The 23,324-nt window shown below is 43.9% G+C and overlaps 1 protein-coding gene across 2 annotated transcripts; it reads left to right on the top strand.

The window, feature by feature from the left end:
• Nucleotides 1–267: 267 nt before the first annotated feature.
• LOC127606216 (protein-glutamine gamma-glutamyltransferase K-like) lies at nucleotides 268–23,113 on the top strand. Of its 2 annotated transcripts, XM_052074318.1 has the most exons (15): nucleotides 282–421; nucleotides 5,694–5,843; nucleotides 7,042–7,322; nucleotides 8,310–8,501; nucleotides 11,588–11,839; nucleotides 13,000–13,118; nucleotides 13,186–13,293; nucleotides 15,072–15,249; nucleotides 16,256–16,394; nucleotides 17,762–17,954; nucleotides 18,639–18,792; nucleotides 19,868–20,152; nucleotides 20,839–20,999; nucleotides 21,502–21,638; nucleotides 21,729–23,113. In XM_052074318.1, the coding sequence occupies exons 3-15, from the start codon at nucleotides 7,043–7,045 to the stop codon at nucleotides 21,886–21,888; spliced, it is 2,358 nt and encodes a 785-aa protein (XP_051930278.1). In that variant the 5' UTR covers nucleotides 282–421; nucleotides 5,694–5,843; nucleotide 7,042; the 3' UTR covers nucleotides 21,889–23,113. The 2 variants fall into 2 exon arrangements, with proteins under 2 accessions (XP_051930277.1, XP_051930278.1); XM_052074317.1 differs by lacking the exon at nucleotides 5,694–5,843 and having other exon boundaries at nucleotides 268–421.
• Nucleotides 23,114–23,324: the final 211 nt, after the last annotated feature.

The following is a 23,324-nucleotide window of genomic DNA, read 5'->3' as shown; positions in this document are numbered from 1 at the left end:
TGTCGATCTCCCGCCCGGATGCCTTCTTCACGTACGTTGTGGCGCAAGAGGATGAGTAAGGAAGGGAAGGGTGGAAGGGGGCACGTCGAGGTAAAGATGAAGTGAGTAGGAATGCGAATGAAAGAACCAGTTTTCAACTCGCTTTTAATCCAAGCGACAAATCAAAAGCTGGCATTGGAAAAGTTGCCAACTCGTCACATTCAAATATGTGTGCGTGTGCGTGTGCGTGTGTGTGTGTGTGTGTGTGTTAGGAGGGGTGTTCCCTCAGCACTACTTAAAAGAGGCGTGAACATGCAACTCGTCTCACAAACGCCGCAAAGCCTTCAGGAAAAGAAAGACAATTTCTTCTTGTTCCTTCTCCCACGCGCGACGTTTTAACATTTTTTTTTTGTGTGTCCTACTTTGTCTGCCACTGAGTCGAGTGAGTCGCTGTACCATACCTTCATTTTGTAATTTGTGGGAACTGTTGGGCCTTTTGGTGATGACTTGCATTCAACCTTACTTTTTCTGTGCATGATATTTTCACTCTGTGTGTCGTTTCAATTGCCATGCCAAGTGATTACGTTAGCCCAACATGCTAGCACGACCTCCAGCGGCAACTGAAGAGCCACTCGCTGGCGCCAAAAAGAAAAACAAAACAACAAATGGCATTTGTAATTTTGGGCATATTGATTCACACTCGTGAACTTGTTACTGGTGAATTTGTCTATCATTCATTTGGTAAAAAGACAAATTATTGATGTGGCACTTGCCCTAAAAAGATGGCAAACTGTTGATTTGTCAGTTTCTTGAAAATAGCAGACCAACTTGGTGCTGTACTTTCACCCGTGCATTCATTTTCTAATCCGCTTGTCCTCACGAGGATCGCTTGGGGGGGTGCTGGAGCCTATCCCAGCTGTCTTCAGGCAGTAAGTCGGGGACACCGTGAACCGGTTGCCAGGCAATCGCTGGGCACGCAGAGACTAATGACCATTTGCGCTCACAATCACACTTTATAATTTAGAACAGGGGTGTCAAACTCACTTCACATTGTGGGCTACACACGGCCTCGGTCTTTGTCAAGTGGACTGGCCCATTAAAATTACACTATACTCTGCTATAAATCACCAAAATATAATGTCTTTCCTTTGTTTTGGTAGAAAGAAGCACAAGAACATGAGGAAAATTTTGAAATTGAACCAACTTATCTTCTACAAAACATTTGGCAATTAGTTACCTGGCTTTTACTTCTGTGTTGGGTATGTCTTACTGACGGACTGAGATTGCTGTTGTCGTCTTCTCTGATCAAAACAATGTTGTCTTCGACTCTGATCAAAATAGTGTTTTGCAGCTTATTAAAAATATTCATTCCGGGTCTTTTATGTATTTTTCACTTTTAAATTATGCTGCAGGCCTGATCGAACCTCCCTGGGTTGGGGGGGCGCGGGTTAGGTTCCGGCCCGCGGTCCGTATGTTTGACACCCCTGATTTAGAGTGTGCCATTAGAGAAAACCTATGCAGGCACGGGGAGAACGTGCAAACTCCACACAGGGAGGCCGGAGCTAGGATCGAACCCTGCACCTCTGCACTGTGATGCACACTTCCTAATTAATCAGTTGTCCACCGTGTCGCCCGTGCTATCCTTTTCTAGAATGAAACAAAATATTGGTTTGACCCTTTCCTAAGAAGGACTGTTGTGGTTGCACTTTTCGTAAAGGAAAACAAAATGATGTTGTTGATGTAGCCCTTTTCTAAAAAGAAATCAAACTCCTCAATATGTGCCGAAAAGTGACAGATATATATTTTTGTCTCTTTTTGTAATGCATGAAAACAAGAAAAGCACCCTTTTCATCTTTCTTCCTCATCTTGTTCTGAATAGCAAGACCCATTCTTGTGTCGCGGCGAGTTCCGCTTCTACGGTTATCCAAAGTGTACCACTTTTGGGCTACTTGACTTTGTAGGTTTGTTGGCACCGCTGCTTTGAGTTAAATCCGCGGCGAGCACACAACAAGCACAATGTGTAATCTTTGCAACGCTGGCGAGCATTTAAATGCAACATTCCAAAAATGAATGTTCCCTTTTGTTTGTGCCAGCCCTTAACAAGAAGCAGCCCGCAGGCAAAGCAGGTCACGAGTGGGCCTGGTTGCATCCCGTAGGAAGCCATATTGGATTGTTTGTACTTTTTTCGTTGTTGTTGTTTGTATGTCGGATGATCTTCATTCAAGGAATTTTCTGCGCTCAAGGCTTCTGGTTGGTTGGAATGTTGCGCGCCAGGTGATGGAATCTGTTTGGTGAACGCTTAACATGCACAAATTATCGCTGCGCTACATCGACAACATTTTTTGGGGTATTATTCTGCTGCAGTAAGCTGCCTTTTTGTTATTGTTGTTGTTGTTTGTTTGGGCGGGTGCAGACTGTAATCTTCCCAACGTGTGGCATCGCTGTATACCACTAAATCCAGCGAACAATGTTGCCGCGGCAGGTGCCAAGAGAGGCTTACGTTTTCACTTGTGTGCACAAGGGGCCGCTCTGCAGTAAACATACACACGGAGACTTCCCTGCTTGTGGTGGCCGCTGAAACGTGAGCCAAGGCACGTTTTATATGCGGAAGATCTTACAACACACTACCAATTTATTAATTTATTATGGAAAGATATATACAGTGGGGTTAGCGCGTTGACCTCACAGTGCAGAGGTCGTGGGTTCGATTCCGCCTCCAATCTTCCTTTGTGGAGTTTGAATGTTGCCTGCGTGGGTTTTCACCGGGTATTTCGGTTTCCTCCCACATTCCAAAAACATGCGTGGCAGGCTTATTGATCTCTCAAAATTGTCCCTCGGTGTGAGTGTGAGCGCGGATGGTTGTTCGTCCTGCGATTGGCTAGCAACCGGTTCAGGGTGTGTCTCCCCCCCCCACCCCCCCCCACACTGCCCGAAGATGGCTGGGATAGGCTGCAGCACCCCCTGCCTTGTGAGGATAAGCGGATCGGAAAATGGATGGATGGTATACAGTATACGGTTCGCTTAAATTATGGTGATCATCTTGTCTCAACTGAACACAAAGTTATGATTCTGTTGGATAAATGGCAACCTATGGATGCACATCTTAATTGCGCCTTCTGCCATTGAGTGATGAGCATCCTCCGTCATTCACTGAAAAATTCCAAAGTGTTACTTTGGCAGCGTTTTGTGACATCTTGGTGTCGAGGAACTATGTCGATCTAAGGGGGAGGAGCTTCATTTAGTCAGGCCACCCTGTCAAAAGAGAAAAGCAATGCCATTGCCTGCCGATGCAAAACCTGAGACAGATTTATTTACATTTTGGGGGCAATTATTTGTTTTTATTATTATTACCATGAATGACTTTTATTATAGAAATAAAGTGGTACTCTCAAAGTCTTAAAAATATATTACATTTGATTTTTCCCAAAACAAAGGCCTGGAATGTCATTGAAAATTATCTTTAATTCCAATGTAATCCTTTAATTTACAACAGACCTAATAATCAAAGGCTAGGTTAGCGATTAATCTTAAATAAATACCCACAAAAAATATCTTCAAACATGGAAACCTATTTGCCTTCAAAATGTTACATTTGGCTTCATTGACTTTGTCCTCGCCAAGCCATTCCGAGTGTGAATTATGCAGCTTGTCGAAAGAAGATTGTCATCTTTTTGCGCCTATCTCGGCTGTTCATCGGGTTGTTGTGGATTTATTTATTTTTTGGGGGGGCCCATTGTTAAAGGGTACGCAGCCAGTTGGTATAGTGGCGTGATGCACTTGAGATTCAAGGGAGGTGTTTTCCTTGCTGTCTGTCAGTCTCTCTTTGCTTGCAGCCTGCTCATTGTCCGGAGGCCATTTTCATATGAATGCAGCGCAAACTCATTGTTGGCGCGTTGCTTTTTTTTTTCCTTCAAAGCGCCGCTGTTGGCGAGGCAGTGTGCATCACAGCTCAGTAATGAAGTGCTGCCTCCATCAATGAAAATGCAATCTGGTACTTCACTCTATTGAATTATGGCTTATATTAACTTCATGTGACAATCGCCACGGTAATGAAAGCAAAAGGGGGTGAAGTGAGCAGTGGCTTACTTTGCGTGAGACAGGATTGCCTCTTGAAATCAGCCCGATTTCGGCAGGGACAGAAAAAGTGTGATGTCATTGTTTTTGATGGAATGCCACTGATAAATAAATAAAAGCATGTACAAAAACATATATACATTTATATGAGATTTTGAAGAGCGCTAGTGTAAAAAAAATAGGTGGACACAAAATTTCAAGGCAACTTTGATAACATTTTAATTTGGGCAATTCAACAAAATATTTCTAGTTTTGCTCATGTGAAAATTGTCTCTGCCGCGTTTTCAAGAAAGTAGTGCTAGGAGTTTCCAGAACCAACTTGAATATATGTAGAAGTAAAAACTACTCAGCAAACTTGCTTGCTTTGTTGTGCTAACAAACATTTTTGCAAGAATGTATTTTTTAAGTTGTTCCAACGTAAATTACTGTTTTAGCCCCCAAAGATTGCACTTGCTTTTTAAAACATTTTATTTTTTAACAATGTCGTGTGAGTTAATTTTGGTTTAATTTGTATTCTTTGACATTCGACTCAGCATGAGTTAGATTTGTTCTTGGTTTTACTGTTCGGTGCTTTCTACCGTCTTTATTACCAATTTGTTTTACTGTTTATTGTATATGTGAAATTGCTCCATGTCCAGCACTTTGTATGCAGTGATGGCTGTTTGAAAGTGCTCAACAAATACAGTTGAGTTGAATTGAGAAAGTAAACACATACAGAGTTGTAAATCAAAGCACATGCTCACTTCCTCACGGCTTTTCTCCGCTCATCAATCAAAGTTGACATTATTGAACCTGATCTCGAGACCATTTGATGAGATCACGACACTAATTTAGTATTTGCCGCTTCTGATCTCTGGGGAACAACAATGGGGATGAAACGAAAAAACTATTACAATCTTGAGTTTTTTTTTTGACCCTGCGGTGTAGTATGGAGTCGGTAAACGCTAACTATGATGACTGATAAATATTTTTTCATCATCATTGTTGATGACCCATTTTCTGTATAGCGCTTGGGCGTCGGGTTGGTCGACTGTTTCGCACGTCCCACGAATGCAGAGGTTAAGGGTTAATTTCTGGACCCCGGCCTTCCGGTGTGGAGTTTGCATGTTCTTCCCCATGCCTATGTGGGTTTTCTCCGGGTGCTCAGGTTTCCTCCCACATTCCAAAAACATGCATGCTAATGGAAAACTCAAAATTATCCCTTGGAATGTTTGCAAGCGTGAATGGTCGTTCGTCTCTGTGTGCCCTGCGATTTGCTGGCAACCAATTCAGGGTGTAACCCAACTACTGCCCGAAAACGGCTGGGATGGGCTCCAGCACACCCGCGACCCTTGCGAGGATCGGATAATGGAATGATTTTCCACGATTTTCGCTTTGCTTCTGCAAAGACAAACACTCATAGTGTCTGCAGAGACAATGAAATTAATCCATTTTCTAATTGAATCAAGATACTTTTTTTTTTTTGTGTCACAGTGGGTGCATTAATACAATATTGTACAGAACAAGCCTGGGGAGACTAAAAGATTACTGTAATGAGCAGACAAAAGGATGTAATCATATAACTGCTGTAACAAATCTTTTTTGTGTGTTCTTTCCAATCCTACTTAAGCACGTTCATAATTTCTGTCTTAATGCCACAGGTTATGGTTGAAGGATACTTAACACAAAAAATTTAAACCCACTCCCCCCTGCGGTGGCTGCTGTTGGCGGATTTTAGTGCAGTGGGCATGAAGAAGAGGAGGAGAAAGCAAGGCTATCAGGAAGCAAAAGGCTGATAGTGTTAATTAAAAGTGAGTCATCACTAATTTTGTTCTAAAGCGGCGTTTTAATCAGAAGGCTTAAGAGGCGCATTGGAATCCGTGGTCGGGCCGGGTTCTAAGATCAATCACTGGATGTGTTGAACGTTTTAACTTAAGATTGGATTTACACTGCGGCTCTAATTATGATTTAATGTCTGAATCATTTTTCTTTGGGGAGGGGGGGACTATATTACCATCTCTATTTCACATGGCACACATCCAATGCAACGAAAGAAAACTCCGCAAGCGACAACAGGACAGTCAATGAGACGTAAATAATATAATGAACAAATATAAGGCAGCTTGGTGCTCTAGTGGTTAGCGTGTCGACCTCACAGTGCAGAGGTACCGGGTTCGATTCCAGCTCCGGCCTCCCTGTGTGGAGTTTGCATTTTCTCCATGTGCCTGTGTGGGTTTTCTGAGGGTATTCTGGTTTCCTCCCACATTCCAAAAACATGCATGGCAGGCTGATTGGACATTCTAAATTGTCCCTAGGTGTGAGTGTGAGCGCGAGTGTTTGTTTGTCTCTGTGTGCCCTGCGACTGGCTGGCAACAGGGATATCGAAAAGGAGACCAAGATAAAAGTCAATTTAATTATGATATATAAATTGTTCAACTCATTAAAAAAATACACTTTCATAGGGGAAGTTAAAAAAAGTGTGCAAACCCTTTTAAGACTTTGGATGTGGCTGTTTTCAGATTTAAGCAATCACATTCAAAGTAATATTAAGTGGGAGTCGGGACACACCTACCACCATTTACAGTACCTCTGACGAACCCCAATTAAAATTTGGCAGTTCTATCGGTCCCCCCAGTGACATTTTAGTGTTTTTGCCTTTGGGCAGAAGCCTGAAGGTTTTGTTTTGTACTTTTTGCTTCTCGATTGTTAATTTGTCCAGGTTTTTGGTCACATTGATGGTGGAAAATTTTTCAAAATTATTGTTCTTGTTCTCATTTTTAAAAAAAAATATATATACTGTATATCATAAGAACATGGCAATAAAACAGGTGTATGCTTACTTTTTATTTCCACTACATGACATTCAGTACATTTCTTAACTTTCAGGTTTCAAAATACCATGGAAAAACCATCCAGTTAATTAAAGTCAAGTTCCCGCTAAATTTCAAGCAAGTGGAGGGCAGTCATTCATGTACAAATCATGAGTCCGGTTATCCAATATTTTCTCAGGATGCCCGCGGAGACGCACTCCTTTCGAAACATGTCCGCCGTGGGCCGATTCCCAAGCATCACTTTCACCGCGGTGGACGAGGACACCGAGGAGGCCTCCGAGGAGACCCCCAAGGAGGCCAAAGACACTGCGTGCCGGCGGTGGCTGCGACGTGTGTGTCAGTGCTGCTGCGCCGAGACCGATGATGAAATCGCCAACACTCTAGTGACGGACCTGGAAGACGTCAAAGACCACTGGGAGCCTGGCGAAACGCCTGCGCCGGGCGATAGTGAGCTCGGAGGTAAAAACCTGGCAAGGTCGCCATATTGTCTGTTGTCTATTGTCTCTTCCTTTTCTTCCGAACCTTCATTCAGCTAAGGCATACTGTATGAATTCCAGTCAAATATCCCCAAGCACACCATCGAACAAAATGTCAGAAAAAAAATATAGTGTGGGCCGGGGACAGAGCCCTGCAGCAAATCAGTGAAATTCCCCAAATGTTGGAAAATTGCCTAAGGATGCTAGACGGTATCAGCAAAGCACTGCTTTTGTCTAAATTAAACTCTTCAGCTCACTCCAACATACTGCATTTGCCCCACAATGGTGGAAAAGCACTACTTTTGTCTAAGTGACACTTAGACTTCTACATAGTTCCTTGGTCACAAGACTGTGGCAAAGTACTACTTTTTTCTAAATGAAGCTCTGAAACTCACATTATCAACATTCCTAAGCACCACGATGACACCGAAGCAATGCTTTTACTGCTTTGGCCGTGAGCATAAAAACAGAGAAATAGGCTGGGTTTCATGATATTCCTTTCCAGCGAACCAGATTCAGGTAAAAATAGTGCATTGGTGCTATCGTGTGACATCTTCGGGCATCTTTGGGGCTGGGGGCAGAGTGTTCTTTGACTCGCATGTCAATCAAGATACAGATACTACAGTGTAAACCATGAGGAGGGTGACCCCAAGTGGACAAACATCGTACCTGCACATCACATGCATATTTTGTATTGGCTGTATACGTAACGCTTTTCAATCATATGGAATGTAGCCCTCGGGATAAACGAGTACCGTATTCTGATCAGTGGTTGATTGTACCCTCTGCCATGTAGTGGAAGAACATTGAATTGTTCCGTGTCTGACCTGTCACTATACGTCGCCGCATAGTTAGAAGAACAAATGGTGCAATTACGGGAAAGTGGATATTTTCCTGTGGCACACCTGATCTCTCAATGCTTGGAAATCCCCGGTCGACTCTCATCTGCCTGTGTGCTCGGCTTCCACAGAGTTGCCCCTCAAGGTGAAATCAATCGACTTCATGAGGAGCAAAACGGGAGCCGAGCGCCTAGCGCACCGCACGCACCTCTATCTATGCGACGACTTCATCATCCGGAGAGGGCAGACATTCCACATGTGGCTCACGCTGTCGCGACCGTTCCGGCTCGACACGGACAAACTTCACCTGGAATTAAAAACGGGTCAGTCAATTGTTTGTGATTCGCAGCACTGTATCTGTATTCATCATGAAGTGGGGGAAGAGTAAAAAGTCTGCCCGGGCCACCGGAGTATAGTACAACACATCTCATCTATTCACATTATCACTATTCTCACACATTTAGTAAAATGCGATGATGTCAGGCTTTTGTCCACAGAGGACAAAGAATATGTGTTTTTGATATTGTATGTCTACACGTGCTACTCCATCATTTGTATTCCAACATCCATTGCTTAAAGAGTTCCGACATCACAATTATAGATGCTCATCATTAGCACGTCACTGACTGGCATTGGGTTAGAGAGCCTTTTCTTTCGGCAGTTATTTGGTTGCTGTAACAAAACACAATGAGGAGTTCTCTTTGTTTTACGTTTAATTTGACGGTAAACTTCAACCGTTCAACAACTTGAAGCCTCTGTTCGGAACACTTGTTCGTTAATTGCCAACATGCTGCTTATTTTGAAGCGAGTCACTCCAGTTTCAGGTCAAATACAGATGATAGGATTTTTTTTTTACTTCTGTCGAGTAAAATAAATAAATAAATCGCTTCATTACTTCCTATCGCTGGCCGCATCCTCTCCCGAGGCATAAGTGGGAATTCTAATTCCATGTGTGAGAATTGCCCCTACATCGGGCCGCCTTCTTGTCTAAAAATGGCAGCCGTTAAATTGCAAAAGGACGTCAACAGGTTTCGGATTTGTCGAATGAAATAAGGATGTGTTGCTGCAATTTCTTCCGCGAGATGGGGAGGGGCAGATTGACAAAAAGAGAGCTGGAGAGCGACGGAAGAAAGCAAGGGTGAGGTGGCGGGGGGGATTTTTTGGGCTACGATTGCTATGGCAACCCCTCTTGGTTGCTATGTTCCGGATAGAGAGCTGATTCCCAGCACTGGGTCCTGAGAAATCCCTCCGAGTGACAATCCGCTGTCGCACTTGCCTCAGATGTAGTGGGGGCCTCCTGTTTACCCGACTCGCGCTTGTCGCCTGGAGATGTCGCGACAGGGGCCCCCGTCTGCATCCAGCAATTAGAGCTGCATGTGACGCTTGGCTGCGAGTCTTAACCGGAGTTGGTGTGCATCCGTATTTGGAAGCCACGATGCCAAGGCTCTTTTTTAATTAATCTTGTTTTGAAACATGATTTCGTTGCATCTGTAAGGGACTCTTGATTTAGCTTGGGTATGAATGGTGCTGTCCAAATAGACATACTTTGGATTTTTTATTTTTTTGGGTTTGTTTTTGTGGGCCCTAATATATGGATAAAAATATATTGGAGATTTATTCTTAAGTAGAACATCCATGTATAATGCAGGTTGATGTATAAAAGCACAAATCAATCAATTCAAAGCACAAACTGCTCAGCCAAGGCAATTAGTCTCTTTTCTTGTTTTTTTTTGTTTTTTTTGTGCGGATGAAAAGGGAATGACTATTGAAGTACACATTTTCCACTGTCCCAGCCCGTTTGATGTGACAGCACAAAGACGCATCCAGCTGGCAAATAATGGCGCGCCCACATCTGAAAGGCATTTGACTGCTGATGTCTTCGCGTGAAGCCGAGCACAAACAGCACCAGTCAAAACAACAAACGGCGCTGACTTTTTGGCTTTTTTTTGGCACATTTGAGTGAAATCTTAACCATTTGGAGCCCATTCGACTTGACTCGGGTGATTTGTGCAATCTGCCATTGCAACGGAAACAAATAAAAAATCCACGGGGTGTGAAAATATGCAAATTGCAGCACACTCGGACTATTCTGTTTTCCGACGTCACCTGTTGCATGAATGAAAGTGAGTGCTGGTAAAAAAAGTGAAATGAGACATTGTCCATCCTTCCTGTGTCGTTGCAGCCACAAACCACACAGTAATTCATCTTTTTGAGGTTTTTTTTACGTTGGCTATCAAATCTGAATCTGAAACTTTAGTTTCACGGTTTACACTCAGCACATTGTTTTTTTTTTTCAAGTTACGAAACACCTCAACAGGAAAATATTGGCTGTTGTTACGAAAGAACTTTCAAGACACAAAAGGTAAAAATAGAGTATGGGCTGCTTCTCGCAGCTCAGTTTCCTGAACGCAACATACTTATTGCTGCTTTGCCTTGGCTATTACCGAGCATTTTCCTGGCACCCCATTGGCTAAAACGAACCTCCTACCGTATGTGACAGATAGATAAATAGATAGATATGTGTCTATGCAGAGTCCTCGTTATTCACCCACGAGGTGTTCCAATAGTTTTATGTAATCACCCAGAAAAAGAGTTGACCAGTCGGGCGATTGCTCACTATGCTGATGTTTGCCTGGGACATTTTCGAAGGATGGTTAAAAGCCGACAAAAGCAAACGTCCTTTTATCAGTTCTTTACAAAGCGGCAGGCAAAAACCACTTGTGAGAGAGAACATGGACTAAAGAGGGCAAAAAATGATGAGGACACAGTTTAAAAGTTCAATGACTGTCATTTTTATTCTTTATTCTTTGTATTTTACATTATGCACAATTCTCATTTATTGTCCAATAAGCTAATTGTAAAATTTATTTGTTATATATTTTGATGCATTTTTATGCTTTAGAAAACATTTATGTCTGAATTTTGGGGGGGGGGGGGGGGCTTGGAACGGATTAGGGTATTTACATGGAAAACGTAGAAATTTCTCGTGAAGAAATTTCTTCCAGAACCAATTAATTTCATAATTAGAGGTACCGCTATAGTTTTATTTTAGTGTCCAGTTCTTAGTTTACGGAATGGATTTTCTGTTCACTATTCTGGAACATATTTTGACATTATTCATCTGCAGCTCTTCGTCTGATTTGCCATAACAAGTGATTTTTTTTAAATAATAGCCCCATTTCTTGGTCGAATAATTTGTAGGGTCTTGTTTTATGTAAAGTAGAATAACTAAAATGGAGAGGGAATCAAATCATGAGATACTTCCAGTCCAAGCAAACTCTGTGAGGTCGGAATGCAGGTGTGGCAGCCGAATAACTACACTTTACGAACAGAGGCATGCCAATCTGTGAGGCGTAGCGAGACATGTTCACGTCTGCCTACCTCTGCTCCCCCCCCCCCTCCCCCTCAGGGCCTCTACCAACGGTGTCAAAGGGAACCCACGTCATTATCCCCCTAGTGGACGAGCTGCAGGACAACCGCTGGCAGGCCGCCCCTGTGGAGTTGGACGGCGCCAGGATGAAGCTGTCTATCAACTCCTCGGCCAGCACCGCCGTCGGCCGCTATCGCCTCCAGGTGGAAACGGAGTGCCCGAGTGGACGTGCTATTTCTGCACACGACCCGGCTAACGACATCTATGTGCTGTTCAACCCCTGGTGTGACGGTAATAAAAACACACACACACAAAAAAAAAACAGTCAGCAACTGTATTAGTTTTGTGTCCCTGCTGGGTTTCTATCGGGGCATCTACACTGCAGTGGTTCTGAAACTCAGGTTTGGGGGAAACCACCATGATGAGGAAAACGGACCAAAGAAACATTACCTTAATAGCATAATTGTCAAAGTCTTTTTGGAACATTTTCAGCACAACTGAACACAAATCTAACAAACAACAACAACAACGAAAAAAGGGCGGCCCGGCAGTCCAGTGGTTAGCACGTCGGCTTCACAGTGCAGAGGTACCGGGTTCGATTCCAGCTCCGGCCTCCCTGTGTGGAGTTTGCATGTTCTACCCGGGCCTGCGTGGGTTTTCTCCGGGTGCTCCGGTTTACTCCCACATTCCAAAAACATGCATGGCAGGCTGATTGAACACTCTAAATTGTCCCGCGGTGTGAGTGTGAGTGTGAGTGCGAATGGTTGTTCGTCTCTGTGTGCCCTGCGATTGGTTGGCAACCGATTCAGGGTGTCCCCCGCCTACTGCCCGGAGACAGCTGGGATAGGCTCCAGCGCCCCCCGCGACCCTAGTGAGGATCAAGCGTCTCGGATGAATGAATGAATGAATGAATGAACAACGAAAAAAAGCAAACAAAAAGAGTCCAGTTCCCTGCATGTTGTTTTTTTTTCTTCCTCAAAAATAGGCATATTATCACATGAAAAAAGTGCACATTGATGTTATACAAAAGTTTAATACTAGATTGTTTTTTGAGATTATAGTCCTAGTAGGTTTTTTTTTTTTTCCAATAAAGGCGTCTATCCATATAAAAGGCATAACGTTACAAGAAAATAGAATTGTATTTTTTTTACATCAACTTGTTAAAATATTATAGATAACATTATTCCCATGTTAAAAAGTTACTTTTTTATTGCGACTTTATCTTGGAAAAAAATGCTACTTCATTCTCATGAGACTAACTTTTTTGTCCTGGGAAAAAATGTTTTGTTCTTCTTAATTATGGAATTTTTCTCTCTCCCTAGAAAAATACACAAATACGCCTTCTAACATTAAAAGATCAACACCCCCCCTAAAAAAAAAATCGGAACTTGTTCTAGTCATTTATTTTCCTTGAACGAAATGAACGCACGGTTCCATTTTCCTTGTGTCAGACGACGCAGTGTTCATGGACGCTGAAGACGAGCGTCAGGAGTACGTCCTCAACGACGTGGGGCGCATTTATTACGGCACGCAGGATCAAATTGCTGTCCGGACGTGGGACTACGGACAGGTGAGGAATGCGTGATCAATAATTGAAAGCGCGCGTTGACAGGTTTTGCCCTTGTTTTGGTTTTCAGTTTGACGACGGCATACTGGCCGCGTGTCTGTTCGTCCTGGAAAAGAGTGGAACTCCTCCATCTGGGTGGGGTGACCCTGTCAATGTGGTGCGAGTCGTGTCAGGCATGGTGAGAAATTGGATTTATGTCTGAGCCGTCCTACTAATCTTGGGGTCATTTTGACCCCTTCCAATTTTTATTGTTAAGAAAAACAAACCAAAAAAACAGTTTACTTTTTTTCTCTTTTTGCTCCATATTTCATGACGTTTCCTTCATTTGATGGGGGCAATCGATTAAGCATAAAATAATCATGATTTTTTTTTTCAATGTCCTAACCACATATTGCCCGCATTGGCGATACTCAGAGGTCAATTTGACCCCAAGTTGCTTTAGCTGCAGAAAACAATGATTTTCAAGACCCTAGCTCCAAAACAGAAATGTTAACCTGATGGTGGCGCTATGGGAAAAAGGTAATTTCATCACCAAAACCAATAGGTTTCATTCTCTTCTGGACAGGATTTGTACAAAAACTTTTAAATATACATTAATTGTAATTTAATGTTTGACCGGATGGTGGTGCTAAAGGACATCTCAACTCAATTATCATTTTTATTATCAAGGGGCTATTTATGCATTCAACAAATAAACAAAGTACCTGAAACAAAAACCAGGTCAACAAAAGAATGTACATCATTTTCTGGAGCCATTTATCCCTGGAGTCAAATTGACCCCATAGGTTAAAATTTGTTAGTAATATTTGAAGATAAGAGGGAGGCTCGCTCACACAAAAACCTTTCTACACGCCGTCAGACCTATTATTGGATTATTTTGACAAATGCTTGCAATACTCTATAACCTTCATGTACAATTTTTGGGGAATCAGATTTATAGTCGTCATAGTTCAACCTGTGCAGTGTTCTGGTGTGTGCCAGGTGTAATTGGATGGCTTGGTGATCAAGTGCTGCCTCTTTGAGCGAAAATAGTCTGTGGTTTTTCTGTCTTTGTGGGAGCTCGCTTTTCCTTCAGCGCTACCTTGTCGCAAAGTCGAACTTAGAAGTTGAGCGCATGGCGGGGTAGTGTACGTTTGCAAGAGACGACAAATGCTGCCTTGAAGCAGACTGATTAAATATATCGTACTCTCTAATTAAGCTGCGAAATAATGTTATTTTTGATTTTGAGAAAACTAAAATGGCCATATGTTGTGTTTTTTTTTTTTTGCTTCCATTTTTGACGAGCTAAACTGAAAGATCAATACTTTTTCCAATTTCATAAAAGGCCGATTCAATTTGTCTGAATCGGTGTTAGCGAGCACTTCTCCTGTGGCATTTGTATATGCCTGACTCGACAGCACGATGATTGCGTTGAGCCGTTAAGACCCCCAAACACTGTGCCATGTTCCCGAGTCTGATTAGGACCCGACCATCGCACCAAATGACATTAGGCTTGTATATTTTTACCACAAACTTCATCCACTATTCCATCCACAAGTACATACAAATTCATAAATATGGTTAAGTGTTGATGTAAAACACAATATGTGTTCTTGTACAGTATATAGTATGTATTTCTATCACTTGTTGGTGCATGGAGGGCAGCTGTGTATCTCTCGCTTACAACCTGGAAATGAATTTTTCACCTGCGTGAAAGTTTCTGTTTATTTTGATTGGTTGCCACAATGTGCAACTGCGATTTTGACTCGCCGCAAAACCAGTAGCCAAAACTAGACCACATGTGAAATTTTGTGGCGGAAACCTGCACGCTGCGCGAATGTTTCTATTTTCACTTCTTGTTTGTCACAGGCATGTTATTAATAAAACTGGGAATCATTTTTAATTGCCGGGGTAAAAAAAAAATGCATAATGTGTCCCCTTCGACCTCAAATGATTTGCTGTCATCATTGACTGTAGATCAACTCTCGCGATGACCAGGGTGTTGTGGAGGGAAACTGGTCGGGGAATTACATTCAAGGAACATGTCCGACTGTCTGGAGCGGGAGTATGGAAATACTGACGCAATACCACAAAAACAACGGCACCCCCGTCAAGTACGGCCAGTGCTGGATCTTTGCCGGTGTTGTTACCACAGGTACGTTACGATCCTCACATATTCGCAGTTCGGCATTCGCCTACTCCTGCATTTTTTGGAACATGGTTTAAAACGGCTCTGCATGATGCACTTTCGAGTCCAGCGTGAGTCGCCACTCCCTCTGCTAGTTAGCTAAGCATGCTAAAAACGTTAGCAAAAATGATAGTCCTCTGCAGTGGCCGCTGAAGAGCGCCTCATTGTGAGCCACGAGTGCATGCTGAAGAGCCGAGGAAATAACTAAGGAAATAATGAAAAAGTCTGATTTGACAGTCAGCGTGTGAACCGGGGCTTCGAGGTAAGGTGGCCTATTTAGAGAGCCTCATTGTTCGCTGCAAGTGTACAAACTTTTTTTTTTTTTAAAGACTCATGTTGACCCTTTTCCATTCAAAAATAACGTGGTGCTCGTTCAGTGCCAGAGCAAGTGCTGTGCTTAGTTGGTGCTTAACAAGTTCTTTTATGAAGAACGTGGTGGTGAACGTGGTTTTCCACCGGCAAACCGCCAAGTAGGAGCTATGTCATTGTAAAGTGTCCAAACGTCACAAGCGCGATGGAAAAAAGGGTCACATGATTACCTGCTTGTTGACCCGGGCTGTGTGCAGGTGTGACCACTGTGGAGAAAATGTTGAAGGGACCTGGTGGAATATTTTTCAGCCACCAGAGGTTTAATCGGATAGATTTTTACAGCTCAAACATGATGCTACACAAAGTAGCATCCGTTTTTCCGGGTCGAAGTAGAGGTATTTGATTCGCAATTTACGGTAGGGCTTGACTGATTCATGGGCCGGCTGGTTTTTAGCTTATTTTAAAATTGGCATCAAATGCAGGCTGGAACGAATTCATGGAATTTCTCATTCCATTCAATGGCTCAAGGTAATATGAAATCCAAGTGATTTGAGTCGGAACCAATTAAACTTGCGAGTCAAGGTACCGTTGTACTTTTTATTTTCCATTTCAAGCAGTGTTACTTTGACCGAAGCAAATTCCCTGACTTTTATGTGCCGTGCAGTGTTGAGGTGTTTAGGCATTCCCAGCCGAACGGTGACCAATTACAGCTCAGCCCACGACACCGACGTCTCCTTGACAACTGATGTGTACCTGGACGAGGACCTGCAACCCTTGGCTCATCTGAATTCGGACTCCGTCTGGTATGTGCGCTCGCCATCCTCGCCGTGCTGTGTTGTCGCGCTTCTTACTCATCGTGACACATCAGTTCATCCAAGTGGAAATCAATGATTGGCGCAGAGCCCAAAAGTGATATATGAATAAATATATCTTGGGGGGGGGGGGGGGGAAGAAGAAAAAAACAGCGCGAGTGATATTGGCTTCATGTGAGCCTTGCTACCAGAATGATGACTTACATTCTGGTGTCATCATGGCGGTATAGTTAAATTGAATTCCGTGACGAGGTCGTGACTGAAATAAATTGATCCAAGTCGCCAGTCGCGTTTGCGGTGATGAATGTGCACCCAAAAAAAAAAAACCAACTAAAAATATTGAATAGTTCCATTAGAGTGTCAACATTGTATGATAAATAAATCATACAAGTATTGATAGTTGAATGTTATTTTGTTGGCCCAGACTGATTCTCGCACTCCAAGTGAATTAAATGCCCTCATTCCTTATTTAGGATGTGCGCACCTCGACTGTGTGATTGTATTCTTTTTAAACTGATAACCCATTTCCTGGCAGCTGAAACTAATCAGTGTGGGTCGTTTTCTATTTGGCGCAGGACACAAATAATCCAGCAGTGGCTCGGTGCATTTTGGACCCAGCACTGGGTTAGTTATTTCATCCACTTTGGGTCACTTTTGACCCAGCAGTTATAAGAGTGTAGGGCAGGGGTGTCCAAACTTTTTGCCAAGGGGGCCAGATTTTATGTGGTAAAATGTCGGGGGGCCGACCTTGGCTGACATTCTTTACATTGAACAACAATATTGTTCAGCAAATTTTAGTAAGCCAGTCTGTTTCACATTTCCATTTTTATTTCAATTTCAACAATCTTGAGAATTTCTTTTGGTTCATTTGAAACAGGTATATCACATGCAACTGCTTATTCACTTGACTTTTTCTTAAACAGAAGTCTCCTGAGTGCAAATTGATTGATTTGAAACATAAAATGTATCACCATGATCAGTCAATATAAACACGGAGTGATGTCTTGTTAACTCGTGAGTGATGCCCTCTAGTGTCTAAATGCTATTACTCATTTAGTGAATGCTATTACTCATTTAGCCACTAGAGGGAAGCAGTACTCTATGAAACATCACTCACCAGTCTACGAGACCTCAGTCAATGCAACACGTGTTCCATTGCGCCCAACCTGCGGGCCAGACGGCACTGATTTTATGACGGGGGCCGAGGGCCGGATTTGGCCCGCGGGCCGGACTTTGGACATGCCTGGCGTAGGGTTTCAAGCTCAGGTTTTAAGCATGGGTTAGATTTTTGAATGAAGATTTCAAAACAGTATTATTTATAGAGATACCGAATGATTGCAAACGTGCGTTCCGTGCAGGAACTTCCACGTGTGGAACGAGTGCTGGATGGCTCGTCACGACTTGCCCCCGGGAATGGGCGGCTGGCAAGCGCTGGACGCCACGCCCCAGGAAACCAGTCAGGGCACCTTCCGCTGCGGCCCCGCCTCTCTCGCCGCCATCCGTAACGGTCAGGTGTTCCTCAAGCACGACGCCCAGTTTGTGTTTGCCGAGGTCAGTCGATGGCGATTACGCCAGACGTGATTACTTTTTTATTCATTCATTCATTCATCTTCCGAGCCGCTTGATCCCCACTAGGGTCGCGGGGGGTGCTGGAGCCTATCCCAGCCGTCTTCGGGCAGTAGGCGGGGGACACCCTGAATCGCTTGCCAGCCAATCGCAGGGCACACAGAAACGAACAACCATTCGCACTCACACTCACACCTAGGGACAATTTAGAGTGTTCACTCAGCCTGCCACGCATGTTTTTAGAATGTGGGAGGAAACCGGAGCACCCGGAGAAAACCCACGCAGGCCCGGGGAGAACATGCAAACTCCACACAGGGAGGCCGGAGCTGGAATCGAACCCGGTACCTCTGCACTGTGAAGCCGACGTGCTAACCACTGGACTACCGGGCCGCCACTTTTTTATTTTTTATTTTTATTTTATTTTATTTTTTTTGCTGAAGGGTAAATGTACCTACACCACAGTCCGGCAATGTTACGAGCGCTAGACAGAAAATCTTTGCCACCTACGCTAGTGACAAAACCAGAGTGTGTACAGGACAGGGCTGACTGAGCGTTGACAGCAGGCTCGCGTGCACCGTGTATCAACACTCAGCCATATGGCGCCCGTCAAAAGTGACACTTTGCATCTGTTCCGACCTCTCTTTTCCTCTCCCTTCCGGGCATCCTCAGGTGAACAGCGATAAAATCTACTGGCAGAGGAATCCAGATGGGACCTTCTCCAAGATACACAGCGAGAAGAAGGTCGTGGGCCACCTCATCAGCACCAAAGCCGTCGGCTCGGACGAACGCAGCGACATCACACACCTTTACAAGCATCCTGAAGGTATCACCGGCTTCACAATAAACATTCACGCAAATTACCTGCTTGACTTTCAATTTAAAAAAAATATTTCTCATTGGAAATCATATAAAGGCTCGTGAAGAATACATTTTTCACAAATGGAAACCATTCACAGGCTGCTTTTTGCTCTCTCTCGCTGGCAAGTGTATGCGTGTAACAGCCGGTGTGTGTGTGTGTGTGAGCCTTTTATCTGGAGCTCACCAACAAGTGTACATTTGTAACAAGGCTGCAGCTTGCCAACAAGTGCGTTTGTAACAGTGGGGTGGATCTCGCCAACGAGTGTATGCATAACAGGGGTACTGGAGCTTGCTAGCGAGTGCCTGTGCAATGGTGGGTTGCATCTCACCAGCAATTGTATGCTGAACTCAATGCTGCATCTCTCTGGCTAGTGTAACAGCGGGCTGGTTCTTGCTGGTGAGTGCATGTATAACAGTGAGCTGGAGCTCACCGGCAAGTGTGCACAAACCAAAGAGCTGGATCTGACCAGCAAGTGCACTCATAGCACCATCCTGGATGCATATCACCAGCGAGTGCATGCTTAGCACAATGATTGCTCTTGCTGGTGAGTGTGCGTGTAAGTGAACCGGATCTCACCAGCCAGTGTGCGCGTAAAGATTGAGCGTAAAGATCTGGTTCTGCCATGCAAGAACATAAGTTACAGCGGAGAGGATCTTGTCGGCCAGTGTGCATGTCGAACAGTGAGCAGCACGTTGCCAGCGAGAGTCTGCGTAACAGACCGTTTGATCTCGCTGGATGGGGCCCAGCTAACAGGCTGTACTCGCTGGCTTGTGTGCATGTTTTGGCTGTTCCTCAACCGTCCCCTCTTTCGCTTCACCCGTCTCATTTGTGGTCATCTTACCAGTGAGTGTATGCAAAACTGCAGAATGGATCTTACGAAATCTTTAAATTTGTGTGGAACTACAGTAAGAGCTGGATCTCACCGGTGAGTGCTTTGGTAACGTCCGACTGACTCTAGTAGTTTCGCTGGTAAGTGTATGCGTTAGAGTGCAAATCTTTGATTTAAATTTGAAATGGTTCCCCCGTGTCATCTGTTCAGGAACGGAGGCGGAGCGCATCGCCGTGGAGACGGCGTGTCGTTACGGCTCCAAGGCGGACGCATACTCCTCCCCCGAGGTGGAGGACGTCCTCATCGAGGTGGCCTTGGATGGCGACGGCCCCCAAATGGGGCGGGACGCTGAGCTGACCCTAACATTGAGAAACAGCAGCGCAGAACAGCGCCACATCATCCTGCACAGCCAAGTGGCCATCATGTACTACACCGGTGTCCACAAGGCCACCGTCAAGACGGACCACACCAATCTGGAACTGCTGCCCACTGAGAGTGAGTCCCCTTGACACCGTAATCTCAATGTTGCTGCGGCGCTCCTATTTTCTTTGCTGCTAGTCTCCTCTCGGGCAATGGATGATTCCTTAATCCTGGACGCCTCAGTATTATAGCCCAATCGTCTTGGTTTTGCCTCACCCTTTAGTTTTCTTGCAGCCCTGAGTGTCTTCTTGGATAAAAGGAGACCTCTAAACCCAGGGCACAATTTCTGCTTGGCTGCAGCGCTTCCCTTTTGCTCTTTGGATATAAGGTGCTCTGCAATGTTTTATTAATAACGATTTATATTTTATTTCTGACATAACATAAGACTGCCTTGTTCTTGTCAGTGATCTACTTTGCAATGTCTGCTCTACTGCTTCGCTCGTTTTATCATTGCCCTCAGTGTCCTCTTGGATAAAAACCCTCACTCTCATCCTTGTTTTTTGTTAGCGTGCCTCACTTTAACCGATGTGTTGGTAGTGTGTTTTTCGCAGTTCCCAACTTACTCGATTGAATTCGGTGCTCCTTTTTCAATAAAGAGTCTGTTTATTGTTGATGAGCTTGCTGTGTAGCGTCCTGCTTCCATCTTACTTAATTAAACCTTGAAGGGCACTGATGGGTCTGCCACAATTTTGTCATTCTTTGCAATCTGGGCTTTACAAAAAAAAAGATATATATGTGATGTGTCATCTTTATTCCATTAGAGAAGGTTTTGGAGTGGACCCTTGAGTACAAAGACTACAAGGACCAACTGGTGGACCAGGCCGCCCTCATGCTGACATTGTCAGGTCGGGTCATGGAGACACAGCAGGTCCTCGCCACTCAGTTCAGTTTCCGACTCAGGACTCCAGACCTACTCTTAAAAGTAAGTCCAAATGGAAAAATGAAATAGATACTTGGGGTATAAAAATTTGGCAACTACATGATGTACTACTAGATGTAATGTGCCCACAAAATACACGCGCGCACACACACACACACACACACACACACACACACACACACACACACACACACACACACAGACAATATGAATGTACGGTACACAGTATGTGTACATTCATATATACAAAACATGGAATTTCTGGAACATTCCCTTCACAATAATCGTGGCTTACTTTACTCTTAACAACCCTTAAAAATGTATCGCAAATTGTAGATTTCCATGATAGAGTTGTGATTTCCAGAATAGAAAACTAGATACCTTCCACAAACAAAATTGGTGATGTACAGTTCCAGGGGAAATGCGGTACAGTGTGGCCACGTGTTTTTCTTCCACGTCATGTCAGGCGCTCCGGAGAAAAACAACACGTCAGGAAAAAAAAAACTAACCAAACTAAGTCAAAATGAACTTATCTTTGGTTCAGCCCGTCGGGAAGGCCGTTGTCGGGGAGAAGATCGCGGTGGAGATTTCCTTCACTAACCCCCTACCTCAGGTGCTGAAGTCGGTCATGTTCCACGTCGAGGGACTTGGCCTTGCCACCGCTCGAAAGATTCATTACGGGTGAGCGAAAAAACATACAACACTATGTTGTCGTCGCCCCCCCCGCGCACACACACTTTTGTAACTGACATTTCTCGTCCCTCCCCTCAGAGATATCGGAAGTCGAGCCACCGTCTCCCTGACTGAGCACTTGGTACCCACGCTTGCCGGGTCCAGGAAATTACTGGCGTCTTTACATTGCCAGCAGCTAACGCAGGTCCACGGCGTGATGGACGTCGCCGTGCACGAAAGGAACTATGGCGCGGTATAGTGACTGACCTTTCCTGTTGAAAGGAGCAACAACAAATAGTGAAACTTTATATATGGTCTGACCAGGATTGTTTTTTCTAAAAAAAGCCTTCAGTCAAATGTTGGATTTCACCTTGGAAAGGATGAAGGTCCAAGTGTAAGTTAGGACTCACACAAAGCAATTCACAAGCTTTAAGTCCTTGTCCTTTCCATTTGCTTTTGGGCATGATTAGGTTGAAATAACTCTTTGACACACAGTGAACCTCGAGAAGGGCAATGCGGGTGAGAAAGTGGTGAACAAGTCTGCCTCGCAGCGCCCTGGTACTGGGTTCTTGATTCAAGCGCTCCTTCATAGCGTTAGCATAGGTTCTGCCTACATTCCAAACACGTTACTTTCACTAAAGGTGTGAATGTAAGCGTGAATGCGTATCTATATGTGACCAACCCAGGCTGTACCCTGCTTTTCTCACCCCAAAGTCAGCTGGTATATGCTTAAATTGACCCATGACACTAATCAGCACACGCACTACAGAAAACGAATAGATGGTTGAATGAAACCTTGAGTACTATCATCCATGTGGCACTCAAATCCAGAACCTCTCGACACTGATTCAAAACCTGCTAACTGCCCTGAGATAGTATTTAAATCAAAAATGCTTAAAATAAATAAATACAATTAAAAGCTGCACCTCTAAAGTTGTGCAAAACACCAGAGAGTGCATTTTATACAGATATGATCATAATACAGCTGGTATCATGATACGCTTACTATCGCAATATCGCCGATATCTCGATACAACTATTATTATAAGTAGTATCATGATACCGTTAGTAGCTTGAGATGGCAGTATCATGATATGTTGAGTATCACCATACAGCATGTGTAACAACTCAGATACTGTAATATTACGATACGAGATGGCGCCTTGAGATACAACCTGCTACTCAAATTGATTTGTTTGGCTTGAGATTCAAGCGAAGGATAGCAGCTGCCATTGGAATCATGATACGATTACATAGTATCACCATACGGCCAAATATCACTAATAAGATTGGATCATCACAAAATTATTTGCTCCGTTTCTGGTGAATTTTGAATCATGTGAGCTGAGAGCAAACTGTAAGAAAACATTGAAATTATTGCACATTAAAACTGGACCAGATGCACTCCAGCATATGAGGAGCACATATTCATATTTGAATAAATTCACCACTATTCTTCGCTAACATGGGCAAAGTTTTCACAAGGTCTGAGGTTTGGCAGTTTGTTTATTAATGCATCAGTATACTCCGAGTGCATTTTTCCCCCCAGGCGCTTAATGGTGAACACATTCAGTCAAAGTTCAGTGGATAAGAGACAATATATTCGACATTCTCTACTGGATAGAAAACGCAGAGCGGAACATTGGTGTTGTCGATCCATTGAATTATTAGGCCTGATTTTCCACTGCCTTGCGT

Source organism: Hippocampus zosterae, chromosome 8, assembly GCF_025434085.1.
Source record: "Hippocampus zosterae strain Florida chromosome 8, ASM2543408v3, whole genome shotgun sequence".
NCBI lineage: Eukaryota > Metazoa > Chordata > Actinopteri > Syngnathiformes > Syngnathidae > Hippocampus > Hippocampus zosterae.
Note: the sequence above shows the minus strand (reverse complement) of the source record. Positions and strands in the feature narration are given on the sequence as shown.

What these genes read in the sequence shown, in the direction of transcription:
- LOC127606216 (XM_052074317.1), top strand. Translation starts at nt 7,043, where the DNA reads ATGCCCGCGGAGACGCACTCCTTTCGAAACATGTCCGCCGTGGGCCGA. An exon ending in TGCCGGTGTTGTTACCACAG is followed by an intron (nt 15,250 to 16,255) that starts GTACGTTACGAT and finishes TGTGCCGTGCAG; the next exon opens with TGTTGAGGTGTTTAGGCATT. An exon ending in GCTCGAAAGATTCATTACGG is followed by an intron (nt 21,639 to 21,728) that starts GTGAGCGAAAAA and finishes CCCTCCCCTCAG; the next exon opens with AGATATCGGAAGTCGAGCCA.